Below are 26,192 nucleotides of genomic sequence, written 5' to 3' on the forward strand. Positions count from 1 at the left end.
CTAAAAATCATTGAAAAACACACCCACCCATAAGATAGTTCTACTACTTATTTCTACAGAGATTTTTTTACATGCACATGTACTATTATACCTTGTTTTATCAAGTCCCCTTCATAGAATATTAGTCTCCTGTAAGTTTTTACAAGAGATTTTAAAAATGCCTTTTTTTTTTTAACCTGTAAACATTTCAGTCAAATGAAATTAGAAAGGTCACTCTGGTAAAAGCAGATAAAAGGTTGACTACCACATTTGTCCACCCTACATTATTCTTTATTCCTTATTCTTTTCCCACAAATAGATTTCTTGGGCAAACTTGCACAGGAATGTATTTAGATTCTCAGTATTGCAAGAACCCATTTATTTCTACAGTTTAAGAATAGCATGAACAAGAGTGCCAGATTTTATAGTAAGCTCTTCAGCTCCATAAGAAGCTTAATGTTCTGTAGTTTTCTGTAGTATGGTACATTCCTTTATAGACTCATTAATCTCATACTACATACATTATTTGGCATCTGATCAGTATATTAAAGGAGATTTTGAAGATACAAATGGGAGCTGGACTTTTGAATTCCCTGGCTTTCAGTGGGAATCTAGTTTCCACCTTCCTATGTGATTTTTCAAAATTTCCCTTCCAGCACAATCCCCTAAACTGATTCCCCAACCTCAGAGTTTTGATTTACACTATTAATTTACTTGTGTTTTATTTGGGAAACCCTAGTGCCTTTTCAGTCTTATATAAATGTGTATATACATGTATTCTATAACTACAGGATATGTCATATACAGTCAGTGTTTGCTATCAGCAACTGTACTCATTAAACATATTTACAGATGCACTTTTTTTGGCTTTTAACCTTTCACTGTATAGGTTTTGTATCCAATCATTAACACTCTGCTCCTTTCCACTTCTACAATAAATCAAAGAGGTTTGTTTGCTTTTATTTCTAGAAACACTGAAAATCACAATAAAAGCTCACATTTGTACAGCATCATGTGTTTTCTACCTTCAAAAGCATGATCTCCATGAGTTTATACATGGAGAACTCAGGACCTGATCCAGATGAATACCAAATGCATCCTTAAATCTAGTGTTGCTGGTAGGGCTGGAGAGTCCCAGAGTTTCACAAGCAGAGCTCTGATAAGAAGCCTGGGTGCAAACTCCAGATCACCACGATGATGACACTCAGCTTTCCATCTCACACAGTAAGTGTGTGCATTACCATCCTCGCTCTTCTTGCTTTGAGTGATACTCTGCAATTTCTTTGAGATTAACCCAAAGCCCAGCCAGGAATGAGGCTGTGTACAGAAGGCAGGTCTGTGTCTATTGTGGATACACACAGGTTCTGCCTGTGAGCATTTATAGCTTTGGAGGCTGAAGCCTTTGGTAATCTTTAAGGTTGATGATAATTAGTAATAGGGTGAAGGAGCAAGGAGGCAAACTAACCGAGCAGCTGCAGATACCCCATCCCTGGGAGTGTTCAAGGCCAGGCTGGAGTAGGAAAAGAAATGGAGCAGTGAGAAGGCATGAAGAACTAGACGGTCTTTTCATCTCCCAACCCAAACCATTCTGTGATTCTCTGAAACTCCAGAGCTATTATAACAATGGCCAGAGAATAGCTACAAGCACAGCACTTCAAAGTTTCAGCAGCAAAAAGCCCCGCCTGAATGTTACAGCCTATTTTTGTAGTTTTCAAAGTCATCCTGTTTAATTCTAATTAGTTAGTAACTTTATTGCCACTCAATTAATTGGTTAGAAGGTGCTTCTGTGTTTATGTGCTAAGACTCTCTTTACATAGTTTACATATTTTCTTCACAGATTGTCATGGGATAGACTTTATTTCTCACAGGTGCAACTGTTTTTCTCACAAGAATAGATTGTTATGCCAAATGATTTTCATGCCTAGAATTCTTTCTCATGGGAATTTAACAGGCTAGTTGTTAATTCAGCTGACCAAGGCCTGATTTTATAAGGCCTTTCTTTTATAAGGTTTTACCTGTATGCAACATAAACAAGAGCACCATATTCTTATACTACCCTCAACCATGCAGACTTCATTAGGACTGAAGCACAGGGCTTCTCCCTTTATTTTTAAATAAGGACATTAGATGCAGCTGTAGCTTGAGAAAAATCCTGAGTGAGTTAGTCAGATACTTCTGGCTTCCATTAGTGCCTAGATGAATCTAAACCAGCAGCAATCTTATCCAGCTTTGGTTGGGTATGAGCACTTATGCAGGATGCACTTCTACTCCCTAGTAAGAACAAAATGTGGGTGGCAGCAGCAGTCAATGAAACAGTCTGATGGACAAAGGCTCTGTGGAGGGCTGCTACCTGCAGGACAAGAAAATTGCAAACCTCAGGGGTAAAAAGGAAATAATATAGGATGACTTTTTCTTCGTTATTTCAAAATTATTTCTTCTTAAATATCTAAATACGAGTCTGTTTTCAGGAATGCTGTTAGCAAGTAATGACTCAATGAATACTAGAGAGACTTCTAATGTGTCGTGACTCTTCCTCAGAAGAACACAGTCCTGCTCCCTGTGACTGCAATGGGAGCAATACAGAGCACTCTCAGAAGGGGGAAGCTATTACAGAAATAAGATTCACAAGAACATAAAACTGCATCCCTTTTATGGTTTAAGGAAAAACTGCTGGGCTCTTCTGCACCACGAACACAGGGGGTTGCAAGTTCTCTCCTTCAAATATTTTCATAAAAAATAAACGCATCACATTTCATGTTTTATTTTTTGTTTTACTTTATATCTTTTACTCAGGTCCTAAGACAGATGCTAAATAAGGAAATAGAGTCGTTTGGTAGGCTGGCAGAGGCTTTAAGTTCTTCACAACATCTGGACATCATCACCTCATCCTTCCACAGCTGTCATTTGCCATCAGTAGTTCAGAGTAATTTCAGGCATTACAGTCCATTACCCACACATTTTGATTCATGACTGAGAATACTGTTCCTGACAAATTTTCCAATACTCTTCAATTACAAACAGCTTGGAGAAGACTGCAGTTAGGGCACCTTAAAAAGCATGTTGGATATTTTCATATATGTGTGATTTGTGAGCATGACTGAAAATCAAAGTTTTATTCCCACAGGAATGAACATTTTCCCATATCACAGTGATACACAGTATCACTGTGATAGTAAAATTGCAAGGTTAAATCCCAGGCTGCTTTAGTTCTGGATCTCAAGAATCAACATTCTGAGACAAACTGGAATTAGCTCACATGGGCAGTTGAGAAAGGAGGCTGAATGAGGATTCAAGGATTTGGCAAATGAAGCCAAGATCACCTGACCTAGTGTTGGTGATAATCCCACTTCAAACCAGAAGCTAGACCAGCTTTAGCCTAACAGAGATCCTTCAGTGATCACTCACAAGCTCACATTCTGAGTTATTCTATCAATTCCAGCATGTTTTAACAGTTAAAACAGCCATAAGATTATAAAGACTAACATTAAATACTGTATTTGAAAAGCATTAACCCTCAGAAATGCAGACCAAAATGGAAAGCTTAAACCACCCTCAATCTTACATAATCATAACAAACTAGGGGGGGAGAAAGAAAAAAGCAAGCATGCTACTCAGTATCATGCAGCGTCCTAATATTAAGCAAAGGACAAGAAAATTCAATCACAATTAAATTCCTTTATTAATATCAACTCATCTTTAATCAGTACTTCAGTTCCACTTTAATTCCAGCACTGATTACAACAAAATTAAGATATGCTTTTAGTTCAGAGAAGTTTAATTAACTGATCTTAGATATGATGCAGCTACGTGAAGTCTGAACAAAGAGAACTGAGAAGGCTTTAATGCGTATCAGCTTGTAGGAAACACAATAGAGCATGTGCTATCTATGTGGGATCCAAACACACCATCTTAAAAACAGCAAAGCAAGGAGTTAAGCAGTTCTTGCAGGAGGAAATAAAAAACCACGTGTGCTAAGGAAATCAATGGACTAGCCTGTTAACCCAGTAGATTTTCATGAATTGCAATTGTGTCCAAGAACTAGCAAGGCAGACTGTAAATTAAAAGTTAAGGACAAAGTTCCTCTGACAAACCTTAGAACAAATTTCAGTTGGATTCAGTACTTAACTTACTATCCTGGACACATCTATAGCTCAGAGTCCCACCTTCACCTGTTTCTCACATCCATCTGTGAAAATCGTTTGCTAATGAAACCAAGGATACCGGCATAAGATTAAAGTGAATATAGATATCAATGAACTATAAATGCTGAACAGAATTTTAGAGTTTACCATTTAGAGACTGTTTAAAAAATATATATATATATTTCTGAAAGTCAGTTATTCTGACTTCCTGAGGAACACAGCTTGCCTGCCTTCCTTTCTGAAGCTTACAGTAATACCTGTGCTTAGGAAAATGTTTATCAGTAAGTTGCCTTCTCACTCCATCTGTCCACTGACTTCTTTTCTGTGTACTCACAAGATCCTTTAACCAGTGAATCAAAATACATCCTAACATGTTTGGGCACACAAAACACCACCTAAATAAAACTGCAGTGTCAATGTCCTTGAGAAGCAAAACAACGAAGATTAAATGGACTAACCACACAACACACAGAAAGGACAACTGGCAAGACTTTACAGATCTGCTGCTTAGGACACGAGAACAAACAGGTTAAAAAAGCCAGCAGTCCTCACTGCAAGCTCCTCTGAGCTTACTAGAAAGACTTACACACAACCATTTATTGCTTCACAGCACCACACTTGTAGCTTTGTGACAAAGATTTCCACTGGTTTGGCTGAATTTATACACCTCCTTCAGATCAGTTAAGCTAATGCAACACCTTGTGTGGACACCTGCACTGCCTCAGAGCAGAATTTTTCTTGCAGTAGTTGAAATGTGTTGATTTTATCAAATAAACATTTAGCTGCTTTCCAGTTTGACTTCTCCACAACACCTCCAAAATTTACTAGGAGGAAAATCAACACATTTCAGGACAATCAAGCTTTACAGATTGCATTTCTATACAAACAGTCCTTTTCCACTGCTGGAACCTACTATTATCAAAACCAAGTATATTTCCAAATACAGCCCCTTCTCTCCAGTGAAACCAGCTCATTTTTTAAGTCTCCATCTTGTCCTAAGAAAAGTGACTGACTAGAAATTTCATAAAAGCTTCACAGATCAGATTCAGCATACGATCACTGAATGAAAAGTGCTTATTTTAGAACAGAAAACTGCCATACTTCCTCTATAAGGAATATTAATACAGCACTACATACAAAATCACTGACAAGGGATCTAAACACTATAATTTATTCAACACTGCAAATTAAAGAGAACATATCTGACATCTCTGTAGGAAAATCATCACCATAGTGAACACAAACATTACTAGATGAAATTTGACATTTTTAGAAAGCAATTATACTATTTACTTCTCCTAAAGTCCAAATTAAATAAAACCATAATTTCTTCAGCTATGTATTTATCCAGGCCCTACTGGGATTTAAATACAGCATCTCCATTAAGTCAATGCTACTGAGAATGTTTTAATCAAGTTTAGTGTGAGGCACATGCTCCTTCACCAACACCAGATTCTTTTTTAGGTTCTACTGGACTTGTTTGTTCCTCTTCTTTCAGCTTCACTTCTCTGAAGTCTTTCCTGACTTCTTCTAACAGACCTGGCTTGAAAATGACATCCAGTGCTGTCATGGCCAAAGCTTTTGCTGTGCGCAAGGTGTAGAATTGAGCAGTCTGTGACCCTGCAGAAAAAAAAGTAAGGGGAATTCAGGTTAGACTACCAATATTAAACCACTTGCTTACTGCACTAGGGATATTTTATAAAGTAAGATTGTAAGTTTCAGCTGCAAGAACATTTTCTTAAAAATCTACTTGCATGAAGTAAACCTATTTCCCCATGCCTCAAAACATTTTTTCTTTTGCAAATACTTAATTTTCTGCTACTGATATAAACAACTAAGACTGAGAACAGGAAAGCTGAGTGTTCGCATTATGCTCTTCAGAAAATGTGTAAGCTAGCACTATCACATTTCCTGTATTTTAGGAGTAAAAATTACTATCTTTCAGCTCATGTTTAGCAATTCTTCTGAATATGTTGTTATGGATAATCCTTCTAATTTCTTTTGTCTGGATGTTATTATCTTTTAGTATGAGGAGTAGTTATCCTACCCATATATACATAACCTCAAACACAACCAAGAAATTCTACATTTGTCAGCTTTTTCTGCAACTCTACAGTTAATGTTAATTGTTTTCACTTCCACTTACCTGCAGCTTCTGTGTATTGCTCAGTATGATTCAATGCATCAGAGCCAATATAAAAATAAGGATGAATCCCAGGGACCACAAATGTAACATTTCCAAAGTCTGTGGAACCTAAAAGCAGCAGAGAGATTTTCTTAACAAAAAAGTGTTGGGCAGTTTTGAATGCTGTAAGAAAATGCATGATAGACATTCTCTCCAGCCCATATCTAAAATGGAGTATCCTTTGCCCCAAATACTAAAATAAGAACATTGCTAATGAGCCACTATCCATACAAATATCTCCTGTCATCAAGGTGTTTTCCCTAACTAGCCATCTTCAGGTGCTGCTCTCCAGTGCACTTCTGACCAGCGACCAGCTACTGGACTGCAAGGAAGATGTATCAGCATGTTCCTATTCCTTTTACTGCTCATTTTTATCAAGCATCTCCTGACAGTGAGCTGTTAGTTCAGAAACAGGAAAGCTGCAAACCTTGGGAGTGTCAGGCATTTCAGCTATTTCCCTGTTATAGCCCTTTAGAACTAGGCCAAACAATTCCTGCTTCTCACCAATATGCAAATATTCAGCATTCTGTAGGGGACTAAAGTAGAAGCTATTTATCTTTAATCAAAAACAGATCGAGGGTAACTGTTTTTACCCCTATGTGTTTTGATTATTCTCAGTTATGGAAATCTCAACAGCATAAGCACCCTTGAAATAAAAACAGAACTAAACTCCAGACAAAATGCTAGAGCTTTGTAGGCAAACACCTGATAGCAATATTGCAGATTTTAATGATGATTCTTTCATGCCTATCACTTTCAGTATGTTATCTAGCACCTATCTCACTGCCTTATCTACTGAATGGTATCATCCCAAAGTAGAAAATTCTTCACAGTAAATCATCCAAGAGTCTACAATTACATCCCAAGTGATTTTGTTTGTTTGTTTTCCCAAAGAAGCAACCCCCTCATTATTTGTTAAAATGACATCTTGGAGAAATCAACATACCACTTATGAAATCCAGATACCAGAGGAAGCATTGTTTTTTTATCAGAAAAAAACAGGGATGACCCACTAAGATCCCAATTAACTTTTTTGGGGCCAGAGATGCAAGAATTTGTTCTTTAGCAATGGTATATAAAATTTAATTTTAACATATCAGGTAGCCTCTATATTGTGATACTTTATGAAGAGAATATATTGCTAGTGCCTGAAGATTTAGTAATTAGACAATGGAAAAATACAGATTTTACTTGGAAGCCTATAGTTATGGAAAGGGAGTCCACAGAGCCTACATGATGAGGACAAGAGCTTGCTATTTACTCTGCTTTCAAATAAGGGAAACAGCAAAGTTTGTTCAAAAACATCTCTTCCCATAAATTCAGGATGCATTTGAAGAAAATCCAACTCTTGGCACAGCAATAAGTTTTTTTAATTTCCAGTAGTCCACGCTACCGATTCATTCTTTGGTCAATGTGGACAGACAAACCAGAAGTTCTGCACACTCCAGACTAAACCAAGGGTTCTAGTCCTGCCTTACTAAGTCCCAGTACACAAACTGCTGCAAAGACTGTGCTACCTTTTTCCCTACTTCCACTTAGCAAATGAAACATTAGAAAATTCACTGCATGACAGCTCTCAGTCATGTCATTGCTCCTAAATTTGTATTCATATTCAATGTACTATCAGTTGACATGTTATTTTTGCTGAGTAGAAGACATTTAAATTTTGTATTTTCTAGCAACATGGAGAGGCAAAATCCGGGCAGCTTTTAATAAAAATGTGACAGCTAAATCTTCCCCTCTATCACACAAAATGTCACACCCTTTAAGGGAACAACACAGTGGTATGTTTAGAACACCAGGTGTTCTAATAGTTTCCATAAAAATATCTGAAATAGTGTGCTTGCTAGACACATACAGATTGGGATTCCTTCTGGAAGCATAGGTAATTGCAGCTATCAATGCAATATACATAATCCTGTGCTATCTTCAACAGAGAGATATTGGAGTTCCAGCCTCTCCAAAATATATCCTGAAGCCTCTTCAAGTCACTGCATATTTAATGGAGTCAGTATTACCATAAACATGAATAGAAGGGAAAACACGAAAGATTCCAGGAAACATTTATATACAGTCCCAAGCTTTAAAAGTGGAGTTTTCAAATATACTAAATCTTCTTAAGAACTTCTTTATCAGTTTTGTGCACAGGAAGCCAATGAACGCCATCAATACTACATTTTGACTAGATTAAGTTATCACAGGCCTGGGTGCCTCAACTAAGATATGTTTAATTAAGCCATCTGCTTTAGGAGGTTATGGATATCCTGTAGTAAACTAAGACAGGTTTAACTAAGTTATCTGCTTTAGGAGGTTATGGATATCCTGCAGTAAAATCCTATGAACAGCAGAAGGAGAAACAGGTCCTGGCACCTGGTCCAAGCTAGTCTCACATTATGTCACATCCCCCTGGCTGTGTGCCCAGCGAGCAGAGCTGCATGGGGCACAGCCAGAGCCTGTGATCTGAGGTACTCAGGGAAGCCTTGGTGATGCTTATCTGCCTAGAGAGATACCTGGGAGCAGAGGCACACTAATACCCTTGCAGAGGTGGCAGCGAGTGCGCTCAGCTCTTAACGACTGTTCTGCTGCACAGACATGGAGAAGCAACTGAGCTATCTTCCTTCCCTTTCAACAGAAGAAACTGACATCCTAAAAGAAAACATTGAAAACCACATGAAAACTAAACAGAAATAGAGGTCTTGAAAAAGATGACACAAAATACTCAACCACCCCCCAGAAAAGGGTAGCATACAAAAGTTCCACTCCTATGGCTCTGGAGACTCTGCTTTATTATCTCTCTGAATTCCCACTGCAAAAATTCAGAGGAGAAGCTGTGGAAAGAAAATTCAGTAAACCCTACTGCAGCGTGAGATAAAAAAGCAATTGCTCAAGCACATTTTGACATCTGACACACAATTCAAGGACAGGGCAGCCATACAGGGAATTTTGGATTAAGCAAGTTAATGGTTAACATTGAGCATATCATATAACTTACATATGAAAGCCCTATTGCAGCTGAGTGTCAGTGAAAAGTTCACTTCAAGACCTCTGAACAAAAGCAAAATCACTGATATACATGATCATCCTTACTACAATGGTTTGAAGGAACTAACTAGCAGAGTTCCTGAAAGTTGCACTACAGTAAACATTTTAAGGTTCCTCAGCCCCCTTCTTTATATAAACAAGCAAAGCAGTAAATCTTTGTATTACACTGAAGAAAGTAGGAAGAAATCTTTCTTAAATTTAAATTTGTTTTTAAACACAAGACAATGAACCACTATTTAATTTGAAAGGGAAGTAAGAAAGAGAAAAAATCCCATCACCATTAGATACCAAGAATATCATTAGACACAATGTCTCCCCTACCCACCAAAAGAAGTTTGGAGAGCTGCTCCTAAACACCACAGTTGTCCCAACTCCAAAGATAATCTGCATTTAATATAGAGAAGTACCACAATCAAACTAATTAAAATAACTTTTTACTGAGGACAGTATCTTCCTTCTAAGAGAAAAACCTTAGCATGAATGGAGTAAAAATGTTCATAAATACAGTCAAGATCAGTAGTGAAGGCTCAAAGCATGAGCAGAAGTTGAGACTTGAACAGAGCTCCTGTAGGAAGATTCTGAAAAAGAAAGTGTTAAGGATAGCAAGAAACCCATCTAAGCATTCAAAAATACCATTTCTGTTACAGCTCAGAGACCAAAATGTTAAATTGTTGGAGACACAGTCAAGACCCAAAAGGGAACACCTACTTGAAGAGCACCCTTTGGAAAACTAATCTGTTGAACCCATGAACTAAAATTAGAGGCATGTAATTACTTGCTAATGAAAAGATGAGTTAGTGAGATTAAACTTCAAGTTATAGATCTCTCAAAAAAATCCCTCTGAAATAATTGTTAGATTCTAGTATATTTGTTTATATGTAAGCTTGGAAAATATTATTAAACAAGGTTCCTAAAAAACCAAGTCTCATCCCCATTTATAGCAAACCAGGATTCTGTATTTTAAAGCCACAGAATGAAAGACAATTCATTACACATCCTCATGCGCTCAGAAAGACTGCTCTTAGCTTTCCATCCCTTCCCCCAACCAAATTGCTTGTTACTTGAAATATTTTCAGAACTATTACAAGAAGGTGTTTACTGCTTTTCTTATGTGTTCTTAGCCTCTACAACAAATACAAAAACAGAGGCCAGAGATATAAACCTTCTACAGAGCTTTTAGCTTTGTAATTTGGCTTTTTCTTCTGTGTTTAATTTAGCTCTAATTTGTTATTTTACACTCTTGAAGTTTGATCAACCTAAGCTTAAGACACAATAAAAAATGCAGCTGGAGTTACCTGACAAACCATTCAAGATAGCATCTTCTGATATAAAATCTATTCCAAGCTTCTTTCCATTCTCCTTGTAAATTTTCTGCAGGCTCTTATTTGGGAGCACATTGTAGTAATCATTTTCACCACCTTTTATTTCCACCTAGACAAAAACCCCAAATTACTGTAAGTTTTTCTCCAGTGTAAGCCGGTTCAATATAAACAATCTGAAGGCCAAAAAAAACCCCCTACATATCCAGACTTCAAGCCCAAGGCAAAACAGACATAAGTGCTAAGTGTCTTTCAAAAATACAACATTCTGCCAAATATTAACCTCCATCAAAACACAGCTGATGTTCTATTCAGTTTGCGCTAGACAGCCAAATTCCAGAAGAAAGGATTTCAAAATTTTCTCCAAAAATAAGAAACAAATATTTCCTGTAACAGTGTCTAATTATTTTGCCTGCAGGTACTACTAAACTACATAGACATAAACACAGGCTTTTATCAAACTGTATGATTAACTTTTTTCAGAATGCTTTCCAATAACTACAGGCCCATTCATGAAATGGCTTCATACAGGTAAGAAATTTGAAAACAAATAGAAAAAAAACCTATCAATGTCAAATTTCAAAAACGGTCTTAACTTTCATTCTGCATAAAGTGCACTTTCTGAACCTCTTTTCTAGATACAGTGAAGGGGACACAGTAGGAAAACAACATCTAATGTCTCAAAAAGACTATAAAGGTGACATTCACATACCCCATACCTATTTGTTTTGATGATCACATACGTTCTTTTTACAGCTGAATTAGTCATAAGCTTGTAATTAACAGAGCCAAGTAGAACCATCTATCTTAGCAATACAAAAAAGGTAATCATATTGCTTGAACCAGCTAGATGAGACATACTTCCATTTACTAAAAGCAAAACAAATGAAAATGCTAATTGAAAAATCTCTCAGTTGCTACATGAACCTGCTGTTTACTGGGACAATAGACCTAATGACCAAGAACATGAGAAAAAAACTTACAGAAGACCCAATACCTGTTTTGCTTGTTTCTACAGGTGAGGTTTGCCATCAAGCCTCCCAGGTCTCTGAGCCTAGCAGCACTATCTGTAGGACAGAAGCATCACCCACAGCAAAATAAAAAGAAATTACAGGACACTTAAAGAAACCGAATGTACATGGGATCAGGCAGGATGCATCCAAGGATGCAGAGTAAGAGAAGCAGAAATGCAGTCTGGGAGCTATTTTTTTTTTAAGTGTCACTGAGACAGAGGGATGTTCCACCTCACAGAACAACAGCTAAAGGTCACATCCTCTTGGAAGTGCCGAGAGGAGGTCCTCGAAAACTACACACTCCTCAGCCCATCCTAGCCTCAAGTTCCCAAAGGGATTACAGAGCAAATAAATCCTCCCAGGCTCACAAATCACAAGGTGATTGTGAACATCCAGAATACAAGATGGAACTCATTTAAAAGTAGATAGTGCATGACCAAGCCTAGCTTTGCATGACAACATGACTGGCTCAGATGACACAAGACATGCAAGCTCCAAGTGTTTTATAATCAGTGGCACAAAATACCACATTGCTACCTGTTACTTCTCGCACTCATCTGCAACTGAGACTGGTGCCATTAGTGTTTTAGTATTTTTATTATTGATGTAGACAACCCCTGTGAGACCACATCTCATCAGTCTGTGTTCGCTGGGTTTCTCCTCAAATCAGGACTGGAGCTAGGCCAGGGGAAGGCCACCAAGATGATTAGGTGGAGAACACAATGTACAAGGAAGGACAGGCTGAAAGAACTTGATCTGCTGAACCTTCGCAGAACAGAAGGTTAGCAGGACATCTTACTGCTGTCTAAAGTTACCAGATGGGAAGGGTACAGAGAAAGCAGAACCAGACATCTCAGATGTCAAAGTGATGCAACAAGAACTAAGGAAATTCCTGTTGATACAACAGAATCACAGAGGGTTGATGTGGGAAAGTACCTATGGAAGTCATCTTGTCCAGTTCCCCTGTTCAATCAGGGTCACCTAGAGCTGGTTTCCCAGAACCATACTGAGGCAGCTTTTGAGTATCTCCAAAGATGGAAACACTGCAATCTCTGCAGAAAACCCGTGTCAGTGCTCAAGTCATTGCAGCATAAACATTAGGAAAACACTTGTACACCACGAGGTGTGTAGAGCACTTTTTAAGAGAGGTGGTAAAATTTCATCCTTGGAAGTATTCAAAAGTTCACTCAGCAACCTGCTCTAACTGGTCCTCCTCTGAAGGGAGAATTAGACCAGATGACCTCCAGAGGTCTCTCCCAACACAGATTCCTCTAAGATTCTGCGGCATTCTATTTATAAACCAAAGCTTTCTTTCAGGACACAAAGCAACAGAACAGTAAAAAGTGTAACAGTAATTTAGATTAACTTTGGCTAAACACTATGCAGACAAATAAAGTATTGATTTCCTGTTCTGGTCTGTGTAACAGAAACACATGACAATGAATTTATTATTACCTTGCATCCTGTGGCCACTGCTGCAGATTTGAAGCAGTTTTCAACTTTCTCTGTCAGAACAGAAAGTTCTTTCCTTGAAGGAGCACGCAAGTAAAACTCTAGTTCAGTGTAAGAAGGAATGATGTTAGGTTTCACACCACCATTTTTTATTACACCTGCAGAAAGGGAAAAGTAGTGTTGTCAGCATTAAATGCAATCGTTTGATCTTCAGTCCTGTCATGAAATTCCTGGATCAAGAACTATAAACATATAAACAAAAGCAACAAAACATCAGCTGAGCATGAAATACAAAGAATGTAAAAAATGCGGTATGTGGACAAAGTTTCTTCATCATGTCAGATTACGTGGAACATGTACATGTCTTTCAGCACAATTTCACAGCATTCTTTGGTTAGACATCTGTTTTTCATCCCAAAGTCATGCCAAACCAGCATTTCTAATTAATCCCCTAAAACTCAATGCATTGGAGTAATAAAGCAAACTGTCTGCCAACAAGAAAAAAAATTGCTATAAGGGATAACTTGGATTCCAACTTTTAAACATTTCCTCCATTTGAATGTTTTCAACTTATTTTGTGAGCTTGAAGAAAAACTGATTAAGTTTCTCAGCAATACTGCAATGATGTGTGTATTGCAGTGCACAGAAAGTTCATTCAGATTGCTCATTTTAATTCTTCAGAAATATTGGAATGTATAATACACGTAGCTTTAGTCACAAGTGCAGTTTGAGCTGCAAGCACTCCCTCGAAGGAATGTGTAACTACATCTTTTACTATTATAGCATGAAAGGCATTTCCATAAAATACAGTAATATTTAGATATTTCGACAAGAACACATCACAGATCCTAGTTCCACATTAGATGTCACTGCACTAACAGCTGGGTGCTTCCAACAGGGTGTTTCCCTGGCCTTCTACCCTCAATTTCTTTTATGTGGAATTGGATTTGTTTTCTACTAATTATAGAAAATTAAAACTCCTGATAAACTCCTACCTTAAATAGAAATATTGCAGAAGTTAATAGAAGTCACTGAGGCCTGAAGAGACAGCACTAATTTGTTGTAAACAGACAACAAAACATTTCTTTTGGTGCAGAAAACCCATTAAGATTATGAACTTCACCTCCAGTCTCAAATACAGTCAAAATGAAAAACAGTGTTGAATTAATCCAGTATCAGTATTTGTCCATAACAATAGGAACAGCTCAGATGAGAGGGACAGACATCACAGGAAAGGAAGCAGCAAGTATTCATGCAAATTTGCATGACACATACCCATAAGCTTTCTCAGAACAAGTAGCTTCATCCGTAAACAGTTTTCACTTGTCCCGTCCAGCACAATTGTAAATGGAACTGGAGGGAGTCTGAATAGGTCTAAAATTGAATTTCAATAGAACTGCAATATAGACTGGACAGCAGACCTGAATTACAAGTAGGCTGCCTGCACACTATTGTAGCACCCAATTCACTCTTCTGGATGGAAACTATTTTTTTTTACAACCTGTTTAATACAACTTCTTGAGCAGCAAAAAAAAAAAAACTACATTCCTATTTTTAAGGGGGCAACATATACTCCACTCATACACAGGAAGAAAGATCACATCAAAATCTCAGATGAACTCTACACGATGTTTCAGTACATGAAACATTGGTTAGAAATTCTAGACTTCGAGCAAAGGAAATTATTTAAACTTTTCAAAGTGGGATAACACAATTTATTTTAGGATCACTTAATTCAGCCACTGATTATATAGCTAGTCTACAACATGAGGTCTCTTACACAATGTTGTAAAAAAAAATTCAATCTCACTCTGGCAGCTTGTCCTTTCCCAGAAGTAATTTAAATATTTCCACTTTGAGAAACCAGGTTTATGACAGCAGTTGTATCAACACAGTAATTTCAGTTTTGCTGCTGTTCAGGAAACATTACCTGTAGAAGGCCTGTTTAGGTACTTACATTTTTTGCCAACATTACCCATGTAACCTCTAGAAACTACAAAGAAAGCAGTATTCAGAGGTTTAGGCTTAGAGTCAAGAGAAAACTTAGGCATCTTCAGCCTTAAACCTGCAACACATGGGTTGCAGACACCAAAACTCTTAATTGTGTGCCTTGTTTTCTACAGAGAAATAGGATAGAGAGGCGGTGCCTGCTGTCTGAAATTCATTTGGGCATGCTGCACAGCAAAACTGCAAACAGCTTCATCTACAGTCAAAAGGATTAGGACTCCATCCAGATATCCTGGAGAGAAATGCACACTTGTATTATAAATACAGCATAAGCAGCCAAGACACATAATAATCAGCTCAGAACTTCTGGAAGGATTTTTAGCTCATACAATTATTCCAAATAAACAGTTCCACATTCAAAAGTCCTGTAGAACTGGCAAAGTTTCTTAATTTTAACTTGGAAAAATTTGTGCTGGGAGCAATAAGGAACCCTGGGTTTATAGCTACAGGGCAGCTTCACCTCACCTTTTGAACCTTTCTCACTTTACAGGCAGAAATCTGTGAATTTGAAGGAGGACAAATCAAGCTTAATGGTAAACATGTCTTACTGCAAAATGGCCTTCCTAATAGAAAACCTACTAGATATTAAATATTAGAAAACAGTGAACATTTAGTTGATTGGGGTACTAACCAGAACTATGATCTTCTGCCATCACTTGTTTTTTGTACTTCACCAAATAAATTTTATTCCAGACCACCAGATCCTTCCAATAAATGCCATCTAATTAATGGAATGTCTACTCAAAAAGTGATACAGTAAGTAATACTCCACTTTGTGGAAGAATTTAATCTTACACCTGTGCAAATCCACATATATTAAGGAGTTCAAGGCCATGTACCAAAATAAACTTTGCACTTTTTTCTTTTTTTTTCCAAACTGCAACTTCAAGACTTAAAATTGGTCTAGCCTTTACCCAGGCATCAGAGGCCCCTTTCTGACCTCTCAGCCTATTTTGAGCAGTTCGTTCTGGACACTGACATGACTGTAAAACTTGCAGACACACCATTTAAATGAAATGGTGCTGTTTCATAATATTTGAAGTGACTAAACTAATTTAGTGCTTTAGTGCAATACTTTGGAAAGTGTGATATTCTATGTTAGTACTTCAACAACCTAAACTCTAACTTGCTGGACATTAGGTTTAAGAAAGATCTCACCATGAACTCTCCAGGTCGGTTTCATCTGCTGTCTTAAAACAGACAGATTGTTGTACGCAAGAACAGCAGCATCTAATGCATTAACTCCTTCCCAAGGATAAGCAGCAGCATGAGAAGCTTTTCCATAGTATTTCACAGTCACACTAGGAAATAAAAGGTATTGCTTATTTGTTTCTCATTCGGTGAAAAAACAAAAAATCTTTGAACTGAAAAATGTCCTTTTGTTCCCACAAATGTATGTTACTTAAATTTTGTGCAGAATAACACTAAACAATTTACCTGGCACTAGACTGTTGCATAGATAAACTATCTCTGAGTGCAAAAAAACACTGAAAGATTTCTAGAAAACCAGTAGAATGGAATGATACCAAGAGCCAGTCAGGCAAGGCAGTTACTGGTAACATTATACAGCCTTTTCCTGAAGAGTACACATTTCACATATTAATTAAATTTCTCCACCTTTATTTTTACACTGCCAGACTCTTCTGAGACTTAAAGTTAAAAACACTCTTCTCAGAGGATAACAAACCCTTTTCTCTGATTCAAAATTGGAAGTTGAGTGTCCTAATTCTTTTCAAATAAAATGTGTACAGTATGTAAGATAGCAAAAGCACATAAGATCGAATATAACCCATGTCTAAATAACAAAAGTCAAGTTTTATGAGCATGGAAAAGCACAGCCTATTGTAAAATACACATTATTATGCTACAGCAAGGATTCTCTCCTTGCACCCTTCTAAAAAGGTGGTAGAAAGGCTTGCAACAAGGAGGAAATCTAATGCAAAGGCTATCCTCCAGCTTCAAAAAGTCATAAAATATTGCACCTTAATATATCCACTAAAAATCAATGCTTTGCTTCATCTGAGGGACATTAATATTAGCCTTAAAAAATAACTTAGTATTTTAGACTATATGAGAACTGTTTACAATAGAGGAAAATATTAAATACTGACATCTACATACAAGGTCTCACTATTTATAAAACACACAAAACAATTTGTACTCCATACCCCTTTCCTCTTTAGAAAAAACTCAATCTTCAAACATTCCTCCCACCCGAAGACACACAACATGTCTCTTATCCATGACCAGCCTAACTTGCTTGTCTTGCACAAACGCCAACTTAGGCAGTTATCCTGAAGTGACCCCTTGTGCTCAGAACCATGCCACAGTTGCAAGTTAACATCAGCACTTAAATTCTGGAAGGCAAAGAGGGAAACAATGCAGTGTACTGTTGCAACAGGAAACATCTCTTACTACTGCTGCAATCCAAATTAAGCATGCCTTTTTCTCTCCCCACTAATCTTCCAAAACCATCAGAGAACCCATTCTCTATAGTAGGAGTTTATTTTAAATTTTTTATCATTAAGAAATGTAAGAAACTTGTCCAGAACTATCCCAAATATTAGACTGCAACCCCTCAAAACAACTCACAAAAATCCTTGGATATTCTCAAAAAAATAGAAAAAAGGCAAAGTACAGCAAAAAGTCATGCTGCAGTATTCTCTTCTACAAGGAACATGTGTTTCTTATTAAAAAAAGTGCTTTCAGCATTCCTTTACTTGTACTTCTTTTGCTACACAAATGCCACAGACACTCAGAAAAACCCAGAAGATTTTTGCAGAATAATAACACCCAAGGCCAGCTTAAGAATACCAGCAAAAGAATGTGGATCCTGTTTGCCCAACAATAAACAGGCTGATTAAATGAAGGGTAATTGAGTAAGAATCAGCAAACTTTGGCATGTATTCACCAGTTATCCCAGTATGTTAATCTTATTTCAGGCACAAGCCAGCTTTCAGAATTGCAGGCACAGAATACTAGCAACTTAGTGATCACCACTCCTTAAACTCCCTGCAAACAACCAAAGATCAATTAAAACTGTCTTTCTACCTTTGAAACCTCATAATTACATAAAATATGACAAAGTCAGCATTTCAAGCTTTTGGAGGTAGTAAGTTGTTTCACTCAGCACTTCAACTCCATGCCTCCTCCACATTCAAAGGTTTAAAGGCTATCTAGGACTTGCATCCTATTGAAGACCTTGAACTCTGAAGAGAGATTTCCAAATCTTACTTTATCAAACTCAAAAGGCCATTGCAAGGAGGAAGACAAAACTATCATTGAAAACTACATCTTGAAGATTATAGTCTTAAGGTAAAGCAAAGGCAAGTTGGGCTAAGCCTTGAAGGAGGGTACAACAACCAGTTAAGACTCTTTAGAAACATATGGAAGCAAAGTAGCAGAGAACTGGTCAGGTAATGAAGACCAACCCTGTCTGTTTTACCATGCAACGTGGCATTTACAGAAGCAAATTATCCACTGGAAACAGCCTGGTAAAAGCAAAATGGTCAGTAAAATCAAGCATATCAGAACTGGACAGTAGCACAATCAATCTGAAAACAGTTCCCAGTACAAGTCATAAATAACTGGAAAATTACTTATTTAAATGATTCAGAATTTAGTCTGAGACAGTCAAACGTAATACCTGTAAAAACTGTTGCACTGGAGGGAGTTTACTAGTGGAGTCTCTGCAAAGTAAGACCCTCTGGGATCAAGAATCACATAACACATAGATGAATGGGATATAAAAACCTGTTGGCAGTCTGCATGGAAACAGATGTTTACAACACCAAAGGAAGAACAGCATGGCCTTGCAGACTGGCAGAGCAAGAAAAGAATGAAGCTCCAAAGCACTTTTTAAAAATCATGCACCTAAAGACTAAGCATTTGCCTAAGAGTTGACTGCTTGAAAATGACTGAATAGGAAGTCGCAAACATGCCAGCTGTCTCCAAAATTATAAGGAAACACTATGGTCCCTGCAGCAGCTGAGTAAGACATAAGGCAACAGCATCTCATGTAGTGTGTACAATTCTGGAGATGCATATCCAGCAAGGTGTACTTTAGGGCAAGTCAAGCGACTCAAAGCACAAGTGAGCCAGTTCTGTCTCTCAACATCAGGGCCAATCAGAAGAAGACAAGGTATAATTTTTAAAGAGTTATATGGCTGGCAGAAAAGGCAGCTATGTGAGGGTAGGACTATTGTCCATCCTTACACTGGGGGCAAACACGAAGGAAAGACAGATACTACTATGGACCAAAATCCAGAAAGTTGATGTGAGAGTTAATACACACAACATGGCTGTGACTAAATTTAGTGTGGAAGTTACTACAGATCCATACTTCAGTCAGGCTTAGCTGGCCAGTTATTTTCAGAAGGAGGAAGGCAAAGCTGAAACACCTTCCAAACTGATTAAAAATGCATCGAGGACTACCCTGCAGTTGTATATTAAAATTCTACTTCAAGAGATGGCATGAATCACGAGAATGTTTAAAAGAAACGCCTAGAAACATCACAACAAAAGATGGATTTTTGGGATACATGGAAGATTATCTCAGATCAGTCAGGGATTTGAGCACTAGGCTAAACACAGTACTTCTGAAGAACGGCTCAAATTGCCGATCCCTAACACTAACCTGGTTCCTTAGCTGAGAGCAAATACCTTTGTCTGAAGGGCACCTGCAAGGCTCCGGGTTAAGCCACTGCTAAAGCAGGTCCCCTTCTCAGGAAGAGAACAAAAAGCTAATAGCAAACCACCTCTTTCCACCTGAACCCACCCACTCACTCATGCTCGGCCACGTCGGGCAGGTAAGCAGCGTTTTCCTGCGAGGGGTGCGCCATGAAAACCACATCCAGGCCATCGAACGCTCCAGCCTTGATGAGGTCTATTTTGCCTCCTCCTTGCTCTTCCGCGGGGGTCCCCAGCACCGTGATCTGCAGCACAAACGCACAGAGAGAATCAGGGGCTGTCAGGGAGCGCTCACCACCGCTCCCCCGGGAGGCCTCCCACCTGCACGGCCACGGACTCCGCCAGGCCCTCCAGGGCGGCCTTCAGCGCCAGCGCGGCGGCGGCTCCCACCTCGGCGATGAGGTTGTGGCCGCAGGCGTGCCCGAGCCCGGGCAGCGCGTCGTACTCGCAGAGGAAGGCGAGGCGGAGCGGGTCCTGCGCGGCCGCCGTGCCCCAGTCGGCGCGGAAAGCTGTGCCCAGCTTGTAGCGCGGCTGCACGGCCCAGGCGGCGCCGGGCAGGTCCCCGCCGGAGAAGAAGCGGGTCAGGGCGTCGTGCGCCTGGTGCTCCGCGTACGCCAGCTCGGGACGGCTCCAGATGTCGCGGCTCAGCGCGCCCAGACGCGCAGCGTTAAGATCCACGCTCTCGCACGCCCGCTGCTTCAGCGCCTCCAGCGCGGCGGCAGTGGCGGGGCCGCTCTCCGGCGGTTCTTGCGGCTTCATGAAGCCTCGTGAGCACCGACCCTCAGCGGAGTAGAACCAGCCGCACGCACCTGCTGTCCGGCGTGACACCTGCGCTGTTCCCCATTTTATCGTCTCTCTTCGCCGCGAGGCACGGCGGGAAATGTAGTTCGTAAGCATAGCCTGGCCGAGAGGCGGCGCCCAGCCGGAACTCCCCGCCCCAGCGTGCCTGGCGCGGCCTCTGGCCAGCCAGCAGAGTTTCGGGGGCCCGCCCGCAGCCCGTGCCGGCTGCGCTGCCAGGCACTGCTCTCTCGCTCCCCCACCCCCGGGATCGCGGAGGCAATCGGAAGGGTGAAGGCAGGAAACTCACGGGTTGAAGAAGACAGTACCATAGGGAAAGCAGAAGTTATGCACACAAGCAAAGCAAGGAATTAATTCCCTGCTTCCCATGGGCAGGTGGGTGTTCAGCCATCCCCAGGAGAGCAGGGCCCCATCACACCTCACGGTGACTTGGGAACACAACAGCTATCGCTGCAAACGTCCTCCCCTTCTTCCTTCTTCCCCTGCCTTATACACGGAGCATGATGTTTCATGGTCTGGAATGTCCCTTTGGTCAGTTTGGGGTCACCTGTCCGGGCTGTGTCTCCTCCCAAGCACCCCCGGCCTCCCCACCAGCATGGCAGTACAAAATTCAGGAAAGGCCTTGGCTCTGTGTAAGGCCTGTCCAGCAATAACAAAAACATGTCTATGTTATCAACCCTGTGTTCAGTACAAATCCAAAACACAGTCCCATGCAAGTCACTGTGAAGAAAATTAACTCCACACCAGCCAAAACCAGCATAAAATATTAGGTAAATTACGTGTTGGAAGCCTTGTTAAGCTTCAGGGCTTGGTGTGCTTCAGTGATCTCAGACCTGGTGGAGAGAGGGTGGTGTTAAAAAAGCTTGGGAAGAAGGATGTCCTGCTGATAGTGGGTAAAAAGAATGCAGAATTTACAGACCATAAGGACATTTGGCAGAGCTCCCACCATAAAGAAGAAACTAACAAAGCCAATTCAGCAGCTGTGCTGAAATCAGCTCCACCTGGGTGAAATGTGATTCTGGCAGAGGGAGATTGTAACCACCAACTCATGGCCCCCTGACTCAAAAGAAGGGAAAGACTGAGTACGTGGACTAATTACCACAAGAAGAGAGGGACTCACTTAACCAATAAAAAATAGAACAGTAAGTAGTAGGAGAGCTATGTAACTTTTAGCCACGGAATAATCCTGCCTTTGCTAAAATGTGTAAGTAGTGAAATGTTTTGATAGTGGATTTGCCACCCAGCACGCCTTTCTTTGCAGAACTGTAAATAAATCAAATACCTGACTCTGAATGTGGATTGGCCTCTTGCACACTGGGTGTAAGAACTTAATTTGGCACAGCATGCTGATGGAACACATGCCTACATGTGTTACATACATGTGGTACTGTCACAACACCCAGAGATAGCAGTCAAATGCAAGGTGTGCTGTGCCACTTCTGGGCTTGGAAACACCCTGTCCTCCTCGACATCTTAATTTTTTTTCCAACCAGGATTCCTGTTTGTCTGGATTTGGGTTTGTTACATCTTCACATTTCTCTGGGATTTCTGCAGTCCAGGCCTGTGAGAGCCAGCTGGTTGGTTGGGAGTTTTTAGATACAAGCTACATAGCAAGGAACCTGGCTATTGAACCAACCCATACCTGCCAAAAATTGAAGTCAACAGGAACAAAATGACAAATTCTGGTTGGTTTGGTTTGGTTTTTTTTGTTTTTTTTTCCTATATTAATCTATCCACTGTTTTCTTTCTCTATAACTTTTCTGTCAACTGGAGAAGTGCTTTGGTGTGCTGAACTGCAGGATTCCGCTCTCCACAGCAGATGGGGGAGGTTCTTTTCCTAGTGACACCCAAACCCTACAGGACTCTTGGTCACTCCAAGAAGAGCTCAGGCTGCCGTGCCTTACATTTGTCATGAGCTATTTTTACCCTTGGAACATACTGCAAGTATGTTGACAAGTATTATGGTTATGGTTGGTTCTTTCCCCCACCCCCAAATTCTTCCAAGTGGAATAAAGCCATCAAGCCTAAAACGTGCTGAACTTAGTTTGAACTCTGGACAAATGCTGAACTATCCTTATGGAAATATGCAGTAAGTATTTGTCAGCAGCTGAGGGGGCATATACTCAGCAGAGGGTCACATAATTCAGATCTGTTTGCCTAGGGATTTTTAGGGCTGAAGCCCTCTGGAGCAGGCAGAATGATCCTGAGGAAAGTGCCAGGCCAGCATTCTTCAGGAACAATCACTCTAGGCATACATCAAACTTAATCACTTTTGCAATCATGGAAAAAGCTGGCTCCCACTTTAAGTTTTAGTGAGAAGGGGGAAAAAAAACCCCTCATGTACTTTTTCTTCCCAAGTACCTGATTCCTTGAGACACTACTGTTCACTTCAATAAAAACACAGGGTCCTCTTGAACCTGCACAGATTCATTCAGGACACTCCAGAGCTTTACATACCCTATTAGTGTGTGGCATTCCAGCTGAGAATGCCGAGCCTCAGAGCCACAGCTAACAGGAATTATGAGGCTTGGCCATGAAGCAAATTGTTATGTGGCAGCTGCCTCCAGTCAAGCTGGCTGCTTGTTTGGAGGGCTGAAGAGGGAGTAGAGAGTGCATATGAATGCCAGGATCTGAAAGTGGGACAAAGTTAGCACTGGCTCCTCCAGGAAAATTTACCACTCATGGGGAACAGCTAAATTACTTTTAGGGATTATGTTATCTACTAACGGCTTGAGGTTTTCCTTTCCAACTGAGATCTCAGATAATCAGAGGGTTGAATTACTAATGTGACCACTGTCTCATTTGCTTGAAATTAACCTTTAGAATACAGCTGGAATCCTCTTTGTCTGCTGTGAGGATTTGTGAAGCATGCAGCAGTAAGATAGCCACTAATTTTATAAATTTAAGCATTACAGAGTTTACACCAGCTTGAGAGTTCCAATTTGCATGTTTGAAAAGGGAGAATATGTATCATAATGAGCATTAACATCAGTTGACATAATAATGGGTATATTATTTTGGTATGTTCCACTTCACAACCCCAGATGATTTGCACAGTTTGTGTACCACCTGCAAGTGTGGTTCCTTGGGAGGGACTTTCTGACCAGAGAGTTTCCCTCCATACCTCCTGGAATGTGCTCCTGCTGCTACTTCTGTGTGGGTCCAGCAACCATGTTGTCTTCAATGAGCAAGTTCAGTCAGTAAAAATCTGCTTAGAAAAGAAAAAATGATATTTTTCATCTGGAAACAGTTTTGCAAGACACACAATAGATCTCTGCTTCCAAAAGTTCACAGTTCCATCATGATTTTCCCTCATCCAGCCAAGAATCTGTGCCACTCACTAGGCTGCCTTTGGTATTTGTGGGACCTTTACCTGAGCAGATGCAATTCACTAAAATGGCACAAAAAAGGCTTATTCAAAAAGTTAGGTAATTTCCTGTTGGTTTAGTGAGTTATATTGGGCAAGGGTCCACAAAGAGCCAGGACAAGGAAGTTGTAGTAAGACTAGATGTGTGGAAGCATGAGCTGCTCAGCCAGCTCAGCCACTCTGATAAATCCTACCCTGAGAGAGCTGCTGGGAGCATCACTGTCAAGGACAGCCCACAGAACTAAAAATAAACACAGCTGTAGCAGGTATTAAAGCAAAGTGGAGGGCTTGGTTGTGAGCAAAGCAAAGAAACATCTTCACATAAGCTGAAGACTAAGCAAAGTCACAAGAAATTTTAATCTGGCACAATAAAAAACAGTGCTGTGACTCCTGAAATCAGTCCAGTTCAGGAAAGAGAAAGGGAAGGGTGTAAAGTTGTTTTATTTATAAGAAACAGTTGCATGATAATGAGGATTCCATTCCTTTAATAAAGAGCCTTTGCACTCCAATTCTTGTTCCTATTCTTTATTTGTGTGGAAGAGCTACTGAGCTCTGGGCCCGAGAGCTGGGATGGTACCTTTCAAATTATCAATAATTTTCTTGCTCCTTATATTAGAAAATTTCAGGTCTCAGTTATTACATTTTCGTGTTTTTTCTTCTAATTTAGAAGGCATCAGTCTTTTAACTTTTATGCTGATTTGAAAATTCATTTAATATCTTCAAGAGGAAGAAAACATTTATATTCAGTACCTTTGTTTTCTATATTTGTGCCTTGGGTTATGATTACAGAAATGTTGTATTATAGTCAATCTAAATTATAAGTCTACAAAATGAAAAACATATAACCATAACATGTTGTTTTCTAAGACAGAGGAAAAATACTGGTCCATTTTTAAAATACAAGGTAAAAAATACTATGATGATATTTTGATTGTGCTAAACAAATTATAATGGAGCATTAGACTGTTTAAAATACTGTTACTATATAGAGGAAATACAACAGTGGAAACATTTCTTTGGAAAAAGCAAGAATTGTACATATATTTGTTCATAAATAAACAAGAACAAACCTCACAGCTGCTAATTCAATTCATTTTCCTGGAATCAGGCTGTAAACAAATGCTTGTATTTTTGTTTTGGAGGGTGGATGAAGTTCAGTAGCTTTCCATTGGTCTAAAAGAAGGAACATCTGTTGTGGCCATAAAAAACTGGATGATCAAGTTTACCACATCCCACATTAGCAACATTAGGCATTGAGGATGAAATCCTGATCACACAGAACTCGGTGAAAGTTTTGCTGTTAAATTCCGTGTGGCCTGGATTTCAAGCCAAACTCCAAAGCTTTAAAAACAAGAGCACAGTGAGTATTAAAAACAAAAGTAGGCTGCTGCTGTGTGTAGGAGCTATACACTGACCTGCCTAGAATAACATTCCAGCCTGGTCAACAAATAGCTTTATATTAGGCAGTATGTATCAAGACATACAATGCCGCAACAGTGAATCCTGTGTTTAAAAAAAAAAGCATGGTAAGGGGCTTCTTTGGTCAGATCACAGTATCAATATCAACACAGAGCAGAAGAATAATTTGTAGGAACTCAGGAAGATAAACAGCTTGAGTCACTGAAGCACACTGTCTCTTTTAACCATTACTGGATCAGGGATGCCACTACACATCTTATACATTTCTTATTAAGGGAAAAAATGCAGGGTAGGTGGGTTCAGAAAAGTGAAATCTTCTCCCTGTAGACATATCATTGCCACCACTTAAGAGTTAATCACAGTGAAGTCAAGAATTCAGAGCAGACTGAGACAGAAAACATGAGCTTATTGTTCCCTCTTAATGTCTGGTTACTTCATGTACAATACTCAGAATTAAATCTGAGACCCCTCCCATGGCATGTTTTATTAGCTATTTGACTTAGTGGGTAAGGCCATTTGCCCAAATGCTGTGAGCCTGTAGCAGAAAGGTAAGAGATGTGCTTAGAGCTCAGACACCCTCTCTGAGAAGGCAGCTGTGGCTCTTTGCTGCTGCCCCCAGCTCTTTGTCCCGGCCGAAGATGCCTGCCCCAGCTCTGGGGGCAGAGTGAGACACAATTGCCTCTGAACTGTTTCAGTGCAAAGTCCAAAAGCTTAATTCAAGCTGCCCCCACCCCCCTTGGCATTTTATGCTTTAAACACTGGATTTTATCCTGAAGCAGC

The 26,192-nt window shown here is 39.7% G+C and overlaps 1 protein-coding gene across 1 annotated transcript; it reads right to left on the reverse strand.

Annotated features, from left to right (window-relative positions):
* Nucleotides 1-3,634: 3,634 nt before the first annotated feature.
* PM20D2 (peptidase M20 domain containing 2) lies at nucleotides 3,635-20,692 on the reverse strand. Its single transcript, XM_009093746.4, has 7 exons — nucleotides 20,150-20,692; nucleotides 19,925-20,073; nucleotides 16,298-16,440; nucleotides 13,136-13,290; nucleotides 10,644-10,779; nucleotides 6,268-6,375; nucleotides 3,635-5,741 (listed from the first exon to the last, which is right to left on the reverse strand). The coding sequence occupies exons 1-7, from the start codon at nucleotides 20,585-20,587 to the stop codon at nucleotides 5,539-5,541; spliced, it is 1,332 nt and encodes a 443-aa protein (XP_009091994.3). The 5' UTR covers nucleotides 20,588-20,692; the 3' UTR covers nucleotides 3,635-5,538.
* Nucleotides 20,693-26,192: the final 5,500 nt, after the last annotated feature.

This window comes from Serinus canaria, chromosome 3 (assembly GCF_022539315.1).
Source record: "Serinus canaria isolate serCan28SL12 chromosome 3, serCan2020, whole genome shotgun sequence".
Classification (NCBI taxonomy): Eukaryota; Metazoa; Chordata; class Aves; order Passeriformes; family Fringillidae; genus Serinus; species Serinus canaria.

Excerpts from the sequence above, each read along its gene's own strand:
- PM20D2 (XM_009093746.4), bottom strand. The coding sequence starts at position 20,587 with ATGAAGCCGCAAGAACCGCCGGAGAGCGGCCCCGCCACTGCCGCCGCG. Across the intron at positions 20,074-20,149 it reads CGGAGTCCGTGGCCGTGCAG|ATCACGGTGCTGGGGACCCC; the intron begins GTGGGAGGCCTC and ends TTTGTGCTGCAG. Across the intron at positions 13,291-16,297 it reads ACCGACCTGGAGAGTTCATG|GTGTAATAAAAAATGGTGGT; the intron begins GTGAGATCTTTC and ends CCCTTTCTGCAG.